The 17,191-nt window shown below is 35.9% G+C and overlaps 3 protein-coding genes and 2 non-coding genes across 5 annotated transcripts; 2 read left to right on the forward strand and 3 right to left on the reverse strand.

The window, feature by feature from the left end:
• Positions 1–1,545: 1,545 nt before the first annotated feature.
• LOC132164060 (probable polyamine transporter At3g13620) lies at positions 1,546–3,682 on the reverse strand. Its single transcript, XM_059574467.1, has 2 exons — positions 3,074–3,682; positions 1,546–2,813 (listed from the first exon to the last, which is right to left on the reverse strand). The coding sequence occupies exons 1-2, from the start codon at positions 3,541–3,543 to the stop codon at positions 1,838–1,840; spliced, it is 1,446 nt and encodes a 481-aa protein (XP_059430450.1). The 5' UTR covers positions 3,544–3,682; the 3' UTR covers positions 1,546–1,837.
• Positions 3,683–6,363: 2,681 nt separating this feature from the next.
• TRNAG-UCC (transfer RNA glycine (anticodon UCC)) lies at positions 6,364–6,476 on the reverse strand. Its single transcript has 2 exons — positions 6,440–6,476; positions 6,364–6,398 (listed from the first exon to the last, which is right to left on the reverse strand). It is a non-coding gene; the product is annotated as a tRNA-Gly (tRNA).
• A 2,570-nt stretch (positions 6,477–9,046) lies between these two features.
• On the forward strand, positions 9,047–12,700 carry LOC132163806 (uncharacterized). Its single transcript, XM_059574178.1, has 3 exons — positions 9,047–9,205; positions 11,006–11,389; positions 11,802–12,700. The coding sequence occupies exons 1-3, from the start codon at positions 9,052–9,054 to the stop codon at positions 12,518–12,520; spliced, it is 1,257 nt and encodes a 418-aa protein (XP_059430161.1). The 5' UTR covers positions 9,047–9,051; the 3' UTR covers positions 12,521–12,700.
• A 218-nt stretch (positions 12,701–12,918) lies between these two features.
• Positions 12,919–12,990, reverse strand: TRNAG-UCC (transfer RNA glycine (anticodon UCC)). The gene has a single exon. It is a non-coding gene; the product is annotated as a tRNA-Gly (tRNA).
• A 1,510-nt stretch (positions 12,991–14,500) lies between these two features.
• On the forward strand, positions 14,501–16,508 carry LOC132164622 (phytoene synthase 2, chloroplastic-like). Its single transcript, XM_059575158.1, has 6 exons — positions 14,501–14,825; positions 15,106–15,156; positions 15,277–15,449; positions 15,609–15,844; positions 15,924–16,116; positions 16,334–16,508. The coding sequence occupies exons 1-6, from the start codon at positions 14,501–14,503 to the stop codon at positions 16,496–16,498; spliced, it is 1,143 nt and encodes a 380-aa protein (XP_059431141.1). The 3' UTR covers positions 16,499–16,508.
• Positions 16,509–17,191: the final 683 nt, after the last annotated feature.

Genomic DNA, 17,191 nt, shown 5'->3' on the forward strand with positions numbered 1-17,191 from the left:
AAAGGTGTAATTGGGTTGGCCGACTAGTTCAACCCTTTATTTATTTGTTTTTTAAAGCTTATACAGCTCAATCCGAACCATTTTTTTTGAAATAACAACCTAAATCGTTGAACATGCAACCTGCAATTTCAAGGAATTGCAAGTGATTTAAATACAAAGAGGAGGTGGATCACCTTTTCAGATGATATATTTTGTTAGAATTGTTTTGCAGGTAACTATTTTTAAGCTAATAAAGTGATTTATTTTATGCCTCTTGCCGACATGATTTTGGGTGGAACCCCAACAAGAAGAGATTATTCTTTCTTAAATTTTCATATTCTACAAAACTTTTAATAAAAAATAAGTTTGTAGGCTGATTCATTTCACGTGATGTGAGAAGGGACTCAAGAGTCAAGAATTAAGCGAGAATTAAGGCTTAAGGAATCAAGAAAAGTTGGAAGGAAGGAGACAAAATGGAAAAATGATTCACCAATTATTGAACAAAATATCAAACCCTTCAAACAAAGACCAAGGAGATATTATGCTTATTTCAGATTTCTACTTTATTTACTTCTTAAGCATATTTAAATAATTAAATATATTCCTTTTCTCTTCACTAGCTTTCAATTTATGTGGTCAAGGATCCACTCAATGTGAGCAGAATCTTTACTTGTTTGTAAAAGAGGCTGACCACTAATTAATAAATTAATAAGTCAATTTTTTTTGTTTAATTATTTAATTGGTGAAAACCCATTTATAATTGTGTATTAAATTGATATATGCTCTTTAAAATATGTGATTCTCATATGAATGTATTTTTAAGGGAAAAATGCAGTTTATCTTCTGAAGTTTCAGGAATTTTTTAATTTTAACCTCAAAGTTCAAAAATTGGCAATCTATCCCCTTGAAGTTTTAAAAATTGGCAATTTAAACCCTCCTTTAATTTTTTTGTCTAAATTGACGAAAATTTATGAAATTACATCATTACCTTCAAGCTTTTTTAAAAAAAAATTTCGCCCAATTTAACGAAAATTAGTAACGAAAGGTTTAAATTGTCAATTTTTGAAACTTCAGGGGAATAGATTGCCAATTTTTGAACTTTGGAATTAAAATTGAAAAACTCCTGAAACTTAAGGGGGTAAACTGTATTTTCTCCTATTTTTAATATAAACTAAAATTTGCTTGTGATTCTCAATTCACTTGATTTAAAAATAAATATCAAGTTAATTACTTTTAATGTCTCGTTCTAAGTACGCTTTATGTCACATGAAGGTTGTATCCTGTTGACTTTAATATAGAAATCTCTAAAGATTTTTTTCTTTAACTATGATGCACGTCCAATAAATGTTTAATTAAGATTGCGTTCAAACTCCGTCATCCCAGAGCTTTTTTTAAAAAGGAATTTTCTCAGAGAAAATTCTTCTAATCTATGTTAAATTTTAATGCCTGTATTAATGGAATAGAATCTAAGAACCCCAATTAGAATTTTAGTTTAATTGTTCTTCTTATCGAGGAATAAAGTTAATTACAATTAGAATTTCAGAAAAAGTAGCAAACACCTTCAATTTGTAATTAATTAAACCACACAAAATCACATGCCATATCTTACAATTTCTACTTATTTTTTGGGTAGTACACACCCAATCTGCCCCCAAAAAGAAAGCAAATTTCCTTACAATTGCTGCTGCTACAGGAGAAGTTCTAATTTTCTGAGCTAGAGATTACGACAATTCAATTCACTCATGATGAGACTAATCTTTTCTGCATAACTAGAATCATTCAATTTTGGGTCTCCAATTGAAGCCCCACAAGCTTCAATCTTTCAAAAGGTCATGAATAAACCACCAACCACACTAGTCTATTGGCCATTTATTTCAACTCCAACTTCACCATCAACGTTGAACTTGAACAACTTCTTTGACTTGCAAAGTTTCATCAAGAAGTACCATCCAATCCCACCAGCAGTCATTACACCACTCACTAAATAGACTTTCTTGGTAGCAAGAACCATTATCAACACCAAAAACCCAGATGGTATCAAGCACATGATCACCAGCCCCGGCAGCCGCAGCGGAACCCGGTACGGCCGCTTCATAGTTGGCAGCTTCCTTCTCAGCCAAACAAATGAAGCAAATTCTAACAACATGCCCAAACTATACAAGAAATTGGCAGAGGATATAATGTCTGTGAAATTCATGTATGAAACCGCTAGTGAAATCACAGTTGATAACAAAATTCCAACCCAAGGTGTGTTGAACCACTTAGACCTTAGACCAAAAAACTTAGGCAAACATCCTATATCTGCCATTCCCAGAACTTGAAAAGCACTGCTGCTTAATTGGGCTTCAAACAGCCCAATTGCTGATAACACAGCACCAATCTCAAGAAAGATTTTCAACCATTTCCCAGCAATCAATTCTGCAGCTTGAGCCATAAACCCAGATTCCCATTCGTTTTGGTCAACAGAAAGAGCCCCAGTGACAGCCAAAAGTGGAATCAAGTATGCCACGCAAGTGAAAATCACTGCAACAAAAAGAGCCCTTGGAAAAGTTTTCTGGGGCTTCTCAACTTCTCCAGCCAGAGTACTAACATTGTCCCAGAAATTCAAGTTCCAGAAAAGGGTGTTGAAGTACAAGTTCCAATCTTTCTCAACACCCTTTTGTCCCAAACTCATCCATCTATGCGGTCGAATTTTGGGGAGTGCAATCAGAGACATCAGAATAAATGGAGCAAGTGAAACAACAGCAAGCACCACAGCAGCATATCCAACAATAGTCAATCCAGTATAATTAAGAAACGAAAGGCCTATAGTTGATCCCAATATTGCAAAGTACCTGTTGTTACAATGAAAATTAAACCATTAATTATTTATTCATTTTTCTATTTACTCAAAGCTTTTAAAAAAAAGGTTTTGTTCAGGCTTGTTTGGGAAGACAATTCTTCCCAATTCTTCTCAACTTTTTTTTTAGTTGATTTGATATCACTAACTATTAACTCAACTCAAAATATTTCAACTTTATTTAAAATTTTATATTATAAATTAGAATAGAAAAAAAATCACAAACTCAAACGAGTGGAGGTTATTTAAGATTACCTGGGCAGTCCAGACTCCAAAGCAGGGATTAATCGCTTCATGTAGTCTATGCAAAGAACAGGGAAGGCGGCAATGTTGATGACACCACTGAGCAACTTCCACGTGCCCATGAGGGAGCCACAGAAAGGACCAAACGCGCGCTCCGCCCATATAACAAACCCACCGTTCCCGGGAAATGAGGTGGAGAGCTCCGCCGTGATAAGCGCCTCCGGAATACTCCATATGAAGGGGAAGACGAAGAAGCCAATAATGGCCAAGAGGGGTCCGGCTGCTTTCACCGCAGGCTCCTCTCCGTACGGCCCACCGGCCACCTCGAAGTAGATCAGAAAGATGAGAGGAACGAGAGACAGCTTCTTCGGCGGTCCGGCGGTTGTTATAGTACTGTCAGTGGTTGTTGAGATGGGGAGTTCTTCCGGCATATTTGCCGGCGATTTTGAGGATGCTTTCATTGGCGGTTGCGCGTTGTACATGTGTATGGATTTTCCTTGCGCTGAGGAGGCTGACGGTTAGAGTCAGAGGTGGCGCTTCGTAACGGAAGTTGAGGCTTTTCTTTGAAGTTTGAAAGAGTAAAAGATATGGCCTGGCGATGAGATGAGATGAGATGCGATGAGCCAGCTGTTCTTGGGAGGCAAATGCAATTTGGTGATCACTACTTATATACTCAAAAATAATTATTTTCAAAATAATTCTTTCTAAACCCAATAATTGTAAGGGAATTGTTCTTTGCGTAGGGTGCTTCTTTTTTCTTTTTCTTTTTTTTCATTATTAAATAATTTTTTTTATACTTTAATCATATCCTAATTCCTAAGCACGTGCTAGTCAAAATAGTCTGCAGCGTGTTCCAAAATAAACCCGGGTTTATTTCCAAAAATGTTGGGGATATTAAGAAATGTTTGTTAAGTAGATGTGTAGTTTATTTATTGTAAAAGAATAAAACAATTAATTAAGAGAAAGTAACGGGCACTAAGTACCCTTAGTATTTCTCGTCTATTTTATTCTATTTCTAAAACTCAATCACAACTTGTTAACATGTATTAGCGTGTGATTGGAGCTACGTTAAAATGCTGACTTTTCCTATATTTTTCTTTGTGGAAGGTATCCATTTTACTTGAATGATCATTTTGATCGGCGTTGAAATAGAAGATGCTAATATTAGAGTATTTTAGTGTCGTTTCATAAGAACATACAAATCATCATTATATAATTCAATAGCTCCACTATGATATAAATATATATAAGTTTTTGTTTAAAATTATTCTTTTTAAGCACATTACAAATGCTTAAAGCCTTATTTTAATGAAACTAACAATTTAATTAAAACTTAAAAGTAGTTCAAAAAAGTTGTTACCTAATCGAAATACAAATATCAATTGCAACGGGTAAAATATGACTGCCTTTTCTATATGCAATTGGGTAGGAGAAGAACTTTTTTTTCTTTTTTCTTTTTGTTTTTATTTTTAAATAATGCTAGCGTGGCATATGTGACAATAAGTGACGTGATTGTGTTGAGAAATAATCTCGCATTACCTGTGGATAAGACCTTGGGCATGTTTATAAAAAATATGCAACTCTCTATTATTGAACCGATTTTATGAGATGAGTTAGACCAACGAATATCTTCATGGTATCAAAGCCTACCACAGGACAAATGGGACCAACACTACTTATCCCGTGACAAGGACAAAAAAAAAAAGAGTCTTGTACCTCATGTTGAGAAATAATCTCACATTATCTGTGGATAAGACCTTGAGCATGTTTATAAGGAATAGACAACCCTTTTTTATTGAATCAATTTTATAAAATGAGTTAAGCCCACGAATTTTTTTTAGATACTAATATGTTTAGCATGGCGGACGTGTACTATTTGTGAGATATTTTGTATATCAAGGGAGCTATAAATTATGAGGGAAATGACACGTATTAAAAAAGTATTTAATCATGACTAATAATTTAACACTCAAAACTTCTGATTCCTTCTCCGTCATCTTTTTATTGGTTTTTAGAGAACCAACATGAAGTTAAAGAGAAGGCATCAAAAAAGCTTTGTTTGGTGGGCATTTTTCAATCTTCAGTCAAATTCGATTCTTTCTTTCTGGACCGTCGATTGGGAGATCTGGATTGGGGATAATCATTAATCAATGCCGAATATTTTCCTGATTTAGACTTCGTGGCAAGAAGTATTATAACATTTATAGGTAATTGTGATTGAAGTACTATGGGATGTAGTCCAACACTAGCTTTATTATTATTGTTTTTTTCTAAAATCTGTACTATATTTGGTTCAAGTTAAGATTGATAATTTTTTATACGACTTGCAAATTCGATACGAATTTATTACAAAATTAGTTAGGTTCGAGTTAAGATGTTTGACTCGTTTAATTAAATAAGTTGGATTAAAATTAACCTATATAATTTAATATTTATACTTCAATACGATTCGAATTCAACACGTGAACATGAATTGTCGCCTCAGTTTCAAATAGACAATTTTCTTTTTTATAAGTTGACTTCAAGAGTTTAGTAAGGCAAATAAGATCCGAGGAGACAAGTGGGAAAGTGGGAACAAATAGCATCTACAACTCTATTCCATGTTTTGTTTCACATATATGTCCAAAATCTTTGCACATTAAGCCATATATATGCTGTCAATTTACAGAAAATAAAAACTATCTAAATATTTTTCAAAATGAGGTTGATATTCATATAATATTCAACTAGTTTTTTTGGACAATAATGCCCATGCATTATAAGGGACTGCATCCCCTCTTGTCCAAATGGACCGGAGAGGATCATCTTTGATTTAGATAGGATGCAAGGACTTGTTTGTACGGTATATAATACAGATAGCTCATGAGAAACAACTCGATTGGCCCAAGTTGCAAGGCCCATACTTGTCCGATTATGTAGGGCCCAACGGACCTCTGCAATACATGTAGCATAAGAGAGGAGGGCTCAAGCTGCAAGGTCCATACTTGTATGGTCAAATGAATCCCATTGAGCCCTCTCCTACCCCCAAATGTAGTGCCTCTGTCAAGTGGTATGTTCATGTGTGGCATACATCGAAGAGCTTAGTAAATTATCAATTATGGTTATTGTTTGATTCACCTGTTCTAAACAGTTTAATATGCAAACCCACAAGCTTGTTCGGATAACCTTTATTCACAAAGCATTACGTAATTATGCAAGTACATGGATCCATTATGATTATCTAGGGTAGGGGAGGTGGCCCATCTTGGCCCATCCTGTCCCAAGGAGAACCAAAAATATTAACAGGAAAAATACTTCATTAATGCGTCTGCCGGGAGTCGAACCCGGGTCTATTGCCTTCCACGCCGGGAGTCGAACCCAGTTTTAGTGGATAGAGCTTGGAAGGCAATTGTCCTAACCGTTGGACTACAGACACTCTTGCTAGATGGCATTTACATATATTTTTATATACCTCTATTTTTCTCTTCTCATTTTTTCCCTGTTGAAATTAAATACCGTGCCTCTCTCTCTCTCTTGGGTGCAGCTATGGAAGCACTTTCTATTGGGCAAGTAATCTCTGCAACCCATCAAGGTTCCCAAAGGAGAAGAAACCCAACAGACTCAATTCGTAGAAGAAGGACTCACACCCAAACTGTGCGTTTTCGATTCAGTATTCTCTCCAAAAAGTCTGATTTCCAAGGTACGTACATACTACCTTTGTTTTCCATGGAAAATTTAAAAGAAATCAAAAACTTCAAAATTTCACATTTCAGCTCTTTTCTTAACACCCAGCATGAAAGTCTCAAGCTTCACGTTTGGTTCCCTTTTTCTTTCTTTTTCTTTTCTTTTATTTTCTCTAGTTCTCAGGAACCAATTAAATGGAAGGCTAAGCATGTAGTCGGAAAAATAGAGATTTTTATATAGTTATGTAGATAGTGCTATTTGATATGATAATATGGTTTTTGGGTATGTGTGAAAAAATAATTCTCTTTACCCTTACTTAAGGAAATTGGATAAGAAGTAAATAATTTCACTGATCTTATTGGGATATCTCTTTAGTATATTACTGAATTAATTAATTGTGAAAGTGTCCAGTTCACTTTCACTAACCCTGAGTTGACCATATATATATATAATAAAGCTATTTAAACTTGGCTCAGTCAAATAAATAATTTATATAATACAAATAGTGCTAGTGAAATTTGTTTTTTCAATAATAACCAGTCATAACTTACAATCATTAGTGCAAGCTATGATATTAATTTCTCTTATTGGGTAAACCTTGCTATAAATAGTTGACAATAGGTCATAGTGTACAGTGCATTTTACCTTATGAGCCTGAGAAATGTGATGATATAGCACCCATTATTTTGTGTTGTAGCTAATATTCAAAATACTGTGCCAAATCATCGTAACTTATGAAACTGAAGTCATATATGCATGAGTTGCATGTGCATTTACTGCTTTTAATGGTCAAGTGTGTGCTGTAAATAATATTGGGAGTGAATGGGTTCTGGCAGTAGTTGTAGTGCAATATCTGGTGTTTATGGTGCTTATGGTGCTTATTGCTATGCGATTGCTTGTAGCCTTGGACATTGATATTATAAGGAATCCCTTATTCAGAAAACTTGTGATTGAAGTACTATGGGATTTAGTCCAACACTAGCTTTATTATTATCGTTTTTTCTAGAATCTGTCTCGTATTTGTTTCAAGTTAGGGCTAATAATTTTTTATACGACTTGCAAATTCGATACGAATTTATCATAAAATTAATTAGGTTCGAGTTAAGAGGTTTGACTCATTTAATTAAATAAGTGGGATTAGAACTAACCCATAGAATTTTATATCTATACTTCAATACGATCCGAACTCAACATGCGAACATGAATTATCGCCCCAGTTTCAAATAGAAAATTTTCTTTTTTATAAGTTGACTTCAAGAGTTTAGTAAGGCAAATAAGATCCAAGGAGACAAGTGGGAAAGTAGGAACGAATAGCATCTACAACTCTATTCCATGTTTTGTTTCACGTATATGTCCAAAATCTTTGGACATTAAGCCATATATATGCTGTCAATTTACAGAAAATAAAAACTATCTAAATATTTTTCAGAATGAGGTTGATATTCATATAATATTCAACTAGTTTTTTTGGACAATGATGCCCATGCATTATAAAGCACTACATCCCCTCCGATCCAAACGGACCGGAGAGGATCCATCTTTGATTTAGATAAGATGCAATGACTTATTTGTACAGCATATAATACAGGTAGCTCAAGAAAAACCCGTACTTGTTGAAAAGCCCATACTTGTCTGATTATGTAGGGCCCATCGGACCTCTGCAATACATGTAGCATAAGAGAGGGCTCAAGCTGTAAGGTCCATATTTGTCTGTTCAAATGAATCCCATTGAGCCCTCTCCTACCCTATTGCACTCTATCCCCAAATGTAGTGCCTGTGTCAAGTGGTATATATGTTCATGTGTGGCATACATTGAAGAGCTTAGTAAATTATCAATTATGGTTTGCGTATGTAAATTCGAGCAACTTAAAAGAGTGGGTGGATTGTTTGATTCACCTGTTCTAAACAGTTTAAGATGCAAACCCACAAGGTTGTTCGGATAACCTTTATTCACAAAGCATTACGTAATTATGCAAGTACATGGATCCATTATGATTATCTAGGGTAGGGGAGGTGGCCTTATTGTGAGATGTGGCCCATCTTGGCCCATCCTGTCCCAAGGAAAACCAAAAATAATAACAGGAAAGATACTTCATTAATGCGTCTGCCGGGAGTCGAACCCGGGTCTCTTGCCTTCCACGCTGGGAGTCGAACCCAGTTTTAAGTGGATATGCTTGCTTGGAAGGTAATTATCCTAACCGTTGGACTACAGACGCTCTTGTTTAATAGCGCTAACATATATTATTTTATAACTCTATTTTTCTCTTCTCATTTTTTTCCCTGTTGAAAATAAATACCGTGCCCCTCTCTCTCTCTTGGGTGCAGCTATGGAGTCACTTTCTATTGGGCAAGTAATCTCTGCAACCCATCAAGGTTCCCAAAGGAGAAGAAACCCAACAAACTCAATTCGTAGAAGAAGGACTCACACCCAAACTGTGAGTTTTCGCTTCAGTATTCTCTCCAAAAAGTCTGATTTCCAAGGTACATACTACCTTTGTTTTCCATTTAAAATTTAAAAGAAATCAAAAACTTTAAAATTTCACATTTCAGCTCTTTTCTTAATACCCAGCATGAAAGTCTCAAGCTTCACGTTTGGTTCCTTTTTTTTTTCTTCTTCTTTTATTTTCTCTAGTTCTCAGGAACCAAATGGAAGGCTAAGCTTGTAGTCGGAAAATAGAGATTTTTATTTAGTTTTGTAGATGGTGCTATTTGATATGATAATATGGTTTTTGGGTATGTGTGAAAAAATAAATCTTTTACACTACTTAAGGAAATTGGATAAGAAGTAAACAATTTCACTGATCTTATTGGGCTATCTCTTTAGTATATTACTGAATTAATTAATTGTAAAAGTGTCCAGTTCACTTTCATTTAACCTGAGTTGACCATATATATTAAAGCTATTTAAACTTGACTCAAATACGTAATTTATATAATACAAATAGTGCTAGTAAAATATGTCTTTCCAATAATAACCAGTCATAACTTACAATCATAAGTACAAGCTATGATATTGATTTCTCTTATTGGGTAAACCTTGCTATAAATAGTTGACAATATGTCATAGGGTACAGTGCATTTTACCGTTTAAGCCTGAGAAATGTGATGATGTAGCAGTATAGCACCCATTATTTTGTGTTGTAGCTAATATTCAAAATACTGTGCCAAATCATCGTCACTTATGAAACTTAAGTCATATATGCATGAGTTGGATGTGCATTTACTGCTTTTAATGGTCAAGTGTGTGTTGTAAATAGTATTGAGAGTGAATGGGTTCTGGCAGTAGTTGTAGTGCAATATCTGGTGTTTATGGTGCTTATTGCTCTGTGATTGCTTGTAGCCCTGGGCATTGATATTATAAGGAATCCCTTATTGAGAAAACTTGTAGTTCTTGCCTTTTGTATCAGTTAACAAGGTCTTTCTTTAGGCTATAGGGGAAGAATATTAGAATATCTGTTCTCTGATCCAGTGCATTTTTTTTCATGTAATTTCAACATAGTCTCTGCATAAAGATACTCTAATTTTATATCAAAGGTGAAGCAGCTACACTATTATGTGCCATACAATGATTAATAATTGCAAAAAACGGGGTCACTAGTTCGAATCTCTCCTCTCCCTCCCCTTGGAGCCAATTACTTGTGTGCATATATATATAAACTGCAAGGATGTGTATGCCAAATAATGACAGAGTTCATTTGCTTGATTTTAGGTTTCTACTTAATCTAATGTGTATCGCAGAGATAGTTTCAACAAATATATGGTTTTAAATATTTGCAGTCACTGCGTTAATGCCTCCCTGGTTTTCGTTCCATGTTTGATGCTGAGCATTTCAAAGTCTTCTACAATCCTGCCTTTTACTTTATGCTGACTCAAAATAATTTCCATGTTTTCAAGAGATTTGACTGCTTTTAGGCAGCTGTGCCATGAAATTGTTTGTTACACAATTAGTTGAAGCAAGATACGTTAAATCACATCTTTGCTGTATCTTTTTAATCCAAAACCACTTTCAGATCAAATGTGTCAAATTGAATATGAGCCGAGTTTTTTAGTCCATTGATAGGTCTGGATATTACTGGCTGTCTTTGGTGGGGAAGTAGCGAAAACCTGATTTTCTACAACCACTAAATCAGCATACATAGTAGTTCTGCACTACAGAAGCAATAGTATCTGTTAATTACAATTACACTAGGGTTATACACCTTATTTTTCTTCATTGTGGCATTAAGTGAATTTACCATGTAGTTATTTGATTTGCAAAATTAATAGACTTCTTCTGCACAGATTTTCTGGACTATGCAAAACCTTCACGTCTCTTGCCAACCAAAGAAGTGATAGTCCAGACAGATACCTCAGCAGAAAAGATTTTTACATCTTTCAAGGTGGATGGATCTCAGTGTTTATTCAAGATCAATCTAGGTACTAGTGACATCTATGGCTCAGGTCTGAGTGATGTGAATGCCGGGATTCTCGTATGCTTGATAGGTGAAAATGGTGATTCCATATTACAGAGGATACCAGCCAGTCTGATGACTGATCAGTCTACGAAATCAGAGGATGTGCTTGACCCAGACATACTACATTTCCAAAGAGGTTCTGTTGATGAGTTCATCTTTGGGGGACCCAATCTGGGAAGAGTTGAAGCTCTTTGGATCAGTCTTGAATCAGGTTAGTCTCTGCTGGGCATGTTTCAATAGGTGCAGGATCAGTTTGGTACACTTGTGTATCTTACTGTCTTTTGCATACGAGCTGAGGAATGTAGGGACTAGGGAACAACCATAGGAAAGCACATAGATTTAAATCCTTAAGTGCATTTCAAAAGTTACTGTTGTCTCTTCAATATGATAATGGGAATAACCTATTAGACTTCTGTTTGTAACCCTATCTCTGTACATTTATTAATTAATTTCTTGTCAGATCATCGACATTTTGAACTATATACTTAGGTTTGTTCTTTCAGTGACTTGTTTACCAAAGCTTGGTTGCTTAAGAAACTGCAAAGCAACATGAATTTACCTTTATATGATCCATGTTTGACCAGAAGGCTCTAACACCTGCTCATTTCTATCTCCAAGGTCAGGTCAGTGGAGATTAGGAAGTGTGAGCCTGGCAGTTATTTGTGGGTGTCAACTTTCACTCGAAGAACAACATGGAGATGAACTCAAGTATAGTGGTTTCCAATACGATTTTCAAACTGAGGATCTTTTGCTTGGGGAGGGAGGTGGCATATCCATGACGGAACTTAGACCTTGCTTTGCTACAAAATTCTCTGGGGTCGACTCCTTCGCGGTCTTTGGCAAAAGCCTCTCACAACCAAATTTACTCAAGAGTAATGGTGGGATATCAAATGAGGAAAGCATGAGGGAATATGCAGACTTGAAGATCTCTTTGCTACTTTATGATGCCATGTTGATCTTTGTCGGTACATCAGTGGCATCTTTTTCGGCCGGGGAAAGCACTGCTTTTGCATTCTTTACTGGTGGTGTTGGAGGCTTCTTGTATCTGTTGCTATTACAGAGGTCTGTTGATGGTTTGCCTTCTCCAACACCTCCAGCATCTATTTCCAGCAAGACACAAGGGTCTGATCGAATGTCTGTAGCATTCAATGTCCCGATATCAAGCCTGGCATTGGTGATTGGGGTTGCCTTATTCCTAGTGAAGTATAGCTCTGGAGATTTTCCCATGGCATTGACTCCAAAAGAACTCGTGGTTGGTATGGCGGGATTTCTTGCATGTAAAGTGGCAGTGGTGTTGGCAGCATTAAAGCCCATGCCATTGGGTCTAAAGATAAACAAGTGAGATAATAGTTCTGTTTTTCTCACAATGGGTGTGAGAGAGGAGAATTTGTGAATGTATTTAGAATCAAATTTGAGTCACCCATCTGTATATCTATTCAGGAAAACGTTTATTATAGCTACAGTTTTTCTCCTTGAGAGGAACTGATTACTTCTAACACATATATAATCCATTCTTGTTTTCCCTGTCCTAGCACTTGTATATCATTTTTTAGAGCAGTATAATTAATAGGAACAAAAAGATTGTTCATTTCTCGTTCCTAATCGACGGTTTCTGTAGCCTTCAGCGTTTTCTGGAGATGCTTGACATGGCTATGCACAAATCTGAGAAATACAGGTTAAAGAAAACATGTCTGTCTCACAGGGGAAAAACCAAAAAAAAAAAAAAAAGTAAACTTCCTTTGCGTCTGCCGGGAGTCGAACCCGGGTCTATTGCTTGGAAGGCAATTATCCTAACCGTTGGACTACAAACGCCCGTGTGAAAAGTTGGCGTTAATACATATTCTAAGATGCCATTTCAATCAACAGTTCCTTGGCCAAGGGAATCGAGAGATCCTACGGGCTACACCGCTACAGTATGACAAATCATTATGTCGTTAAGATCCAAAGACTACCAGCTCAGGCTTAAAACTAAGTTAGCGCAATGACTATTTTGTTAAAAAAAAAAAGAATTAATTTTTATTGGAAATGGAAGAAGATGGATTATAATTGCCTTAGAATTAATCATTTTATGGCCGTGAGGAATAGAGTACATGTATACTTTAACACTATATAACCATTTTAGTCCACCTTCTTTTATTTTTTATAACGTCTATTTCTTTTTTAATAGTCATTTCGCATACCAAACGTACCCTAAAAGTTTTCTTTTTTCTATTTTTACCCTAATCCAATTATTAACAGGATGCTTTTAGTTTTAAATGAAATGGAGAATAATCATTTTATAGTTGGTATTTTATTTTATTTCGCCTAATAATATATATGATGACATGCAGTGAACATACTGTCATAATGTAACACCATATACACCTTGTTAAATAAAAATGGCATGTGTCACTTTTAATGTGAGAAACACATATTTTTTAAATAACACATGAAAAACACGTGTTTTTTTTAATAAAATTTTTTCCTTCCCAATTTATAGGAAAACTGTGTCCATTTGAGTGACACCGGTTGGCTGTGTTGCTCTTGTATGGGTTCAAAGTTTGTGCGGTTTGTTGAACTGTTGTTTTGCTGAACGATGGGTGTGTGGTATCTGAACCGGTCCGGCAAAGGTACTGTATCTGAGCTGGTGCGGCAAAAGGTCCTGTATCTGTTTGACTAAATGTCAAGATGGGCAATAATTTATGGAACATTGTTTTTTCCTTGAAAATGAGTAGGAAACTTGGTTACATATATAGTTAATTGCCGCTTGGAAAGAAACTGCAGCCCCTTAGAAGAATCTAAACAGGAGTTTAAGACAAAACTTGGGAAAAGAACAAGATTGTACAACGGGGTTGCACAATAAGACAAGACTTTGCAAACAATGCTTGGGTTGTTGAGTACAAGACAATTTACATCATCTATGTGAGAGACACATAATTCCCTTGCATATTCCACTACCGTACCAACATGTCGGGACATAGGAATAACCAATTGCCACCATCCATTTTTCAAATAATTTTACAACTCCCCTAATCTTGATTACTTAAGTCAAAACATCAACTTCCTAGCGTCTTTAATTATTTGACATTCAATGCACAAACAATGACAATGCAGCAAACATTTTCTAGTTGGCAGCATCATCTGCAACAGCATCATCCTACATAGCTAAGATATATACAAACTTAAAATTTGTAGCCCAAAAACTGAAAGGATTGGAATCATTTTATCCTAATAATATATTTAAATCATTTAATAATCCTACCACCTTTACTTTTAGAGGGAGTCCTAGCTAGTTGTTCTCTCCTATCAGCTACACCTTTAGAAAAGTAGAAAGAATTGCCAGATGAGTTCAACGTTTTCTCCTGCAGGCAAGCCTTGCATCAGTGTGAGCAATGGCAAGTTCCCATCTCGAAAATCAACAGTTACAAGAGCTGAAGTGACCATGGCTCCCCAGCACCGAAGCACGCGCACTTTCCCTGCATTGTTGAAACATGGCATTCCTCTTGCTGATTTACATGTACAGGAAATTGTAGAGAGGCAGTCTCACAATAACAACTCAGGGAGGGAAGATCCTTGTAGGAAGCCAGAGTTCCAACCTATGTTTCTTGAAGAAGCATACGAGAGTTGCAGGAAAATTTGTGCAGAATATGCCAAGACCTTCTATCTAGGTCCAACTTCATTTCCCTTCTTTCATCAATTTATCTAGTTTATCCACATATTTATGAAGCATTGAATTCTAACTGACTAGAATTTATGTCATCAAATATTATCTAAAATGGTTTAATGATCCTCCCATGATGCATGAAAGTCAAATATAGAGCAAACAGATTCCATTCATGTATTTGTGTGTGTGTGTGTGTGTGACACAGATTTTGGTCAGTTTCAATTACTGAACAAATCTAGACAGTGAGTTTCTATATTAAGGTTTGGTAAGCTTTCTTGATGCAGGAACTTTGCTAATGACCGAGGAGCGACAGAAAGCCATATGGGCAATATATGGTAAGAATGTGTTCCGAAATTTGCTTATTCACAAATTAGACATTGATTTTCAACAAAATATTAGGAAATATAGTTCCTTAATAATAACAAGCATGTGCATAAGAAAGTCTTTCTTCTCAGTTTGGTGCAGGAGAACAGATGAACTTGTCGATGGCCCAAATGCTGGTTATATGAGCCCTGCAGTTCTTGATAGGTGGGAAGAGAGACTGCAAGACATTTTTTATGGACGCCCTTATGACATGCATGATGCTGCACTAGCTGATACTGTTTTCAAGTTCCCTTTAGACATCAAGGTGCATATATGTCTGCCTTCTAATCCCTCTGAGTTTGCTGAGATTGATTTCTTAGTGCATTGCTTGTAATAAAACAAACCTTTCATTAATATAGTTTCTTAAAAACTTTGCACAGTTAACATGTTTTACATAATGCGATATTTCTTTTGTAAATCATAGCCATTTAAGGACATGATCGAAGGAATGAGAATGGATACAAGGAAATGTCGGTATGAGAACTTTCAAGAGCTTTACCTGTACTGCTACTGTGTGGCTGGAACTGTTGGGCTAATGAGTGTTCCAGTGATGGGAATTGCACCAGATTCTCTGGTTTCTGCTCAAGGTGTATATAATGCAGCACTCTACTTGGGAATTGGAAACCAACTGACCAACATTCTCAGAGATGTAGGAGAGGAGTAAGTTCTAACTACTGTACTTCGCTCCCCATTCAACCGATTTAATCTCTTCCAACCTTTTTCTACTTTCTTATTTCAGTGCTTCAAGAGGGAGAGTTTATCTTCCCCAAGATGAGCTTGCACAGTTTGGACTATGTGACAATGATGTTTTCTCAAGAAAAGTCACTGATAGATGGAGAGAATTCATGAAAGAGCAGATTACAAGGGCAAGATTCTATTTCAACCTGGCAGAGGTGGGAGCTTCTCAGCTCGACAAGGCTAGTCGTTGGCCAGTATGTTATCTTTTCTTTTTAGACTCCCACCATTTAATTGGGATACTATTAGATTAAAATTTGGAATTCTAAAACATTCTTGAAATTATAAGAATCCCATTCATGTCATCAAGTAGATAATCTTAAATGGTAAAAAAAAAAAAAAAATTTAAAAAAAATGTATGGATTTAGTTTTCCTTGTAGGTGTTGATGGGTATGCTTTGTGGTGAGTTTGCAGGTATGGTCATCCTTATTATTGTATCGAATGATCTTGGATTCAATTGAGAGCAACGATTACGATAACTTGACAAAGAGAGCTTATGTTGGAAGGACTAAGAAACTTCTCATGTTGCCTCTAGCATACACTAGATCTCTATCAAGGCATAGCCTGATCCTTAACTAATAACAACGTGCAAGATCTTTGAAGCTGTATTAAATGATAATTCTGCCTTGCATCCATTGCCGTTGCTTTCTATCTTGAAGTTGTTATGTTTTATCAGTTGTTGCAGGATTGTGATGCTGGTTATTGTTATCTTGATGAGAATCAATATTATCCTTAACACACCCCCTCAAGTTGAAAGGGAGTGGAACAACTTTGAACTTATTGGGAAGAAGAGATTACGGTTTTGTAAAAATATCTGCCACTTGATCTTTGTTGAACAAGAATATGATATCTAGTGTTGTCACACCAAAGGATGGGTGGATTGTTTATTGTAGGTCCAAGAGATGATGTTGTTGCCAAAAAGAACGCAAAAACCACAAGTGGATCTCTCTTATCATCACAACACCTGGCCCAGTATGCATCTGAGAAAGCTTGCAACAAGTTGGAGTAAGACTTTTGGATATGAAGATCAAAATGATGTGTGTTTATGTACTAACAAAGTTTGTTGACCTTTCACTTCAAAAAAAATAAAAAAGTTTGTTGACCTTAATGGCAATGTGGGGCCTTGTAAGTTGTAATGGATGGATGCTGCACAGTGCAAAGCTCTAATTGTCTCCTTCAAAAGTAGATAGATGAGTGGATGTTGCCATTGGGTAACATTTTTGTACGTTCGAGTATATTAAAAATATATTGATTCTCCGATAGCACCATCCC

The sequence above is a fragment of the Corylus avellana genome, chromosome ca10, assembly GCF_901000735.1.
Source record: "Corylus avellana chromosome ca10, CavTom2PMs-1.0".
Lineage (NCBI taxonomy): Eukaryota > Viridiplantae > Streptophyta > Magnoliopsida > Fagales > Betulaceae > Corylus > Corylus avellana.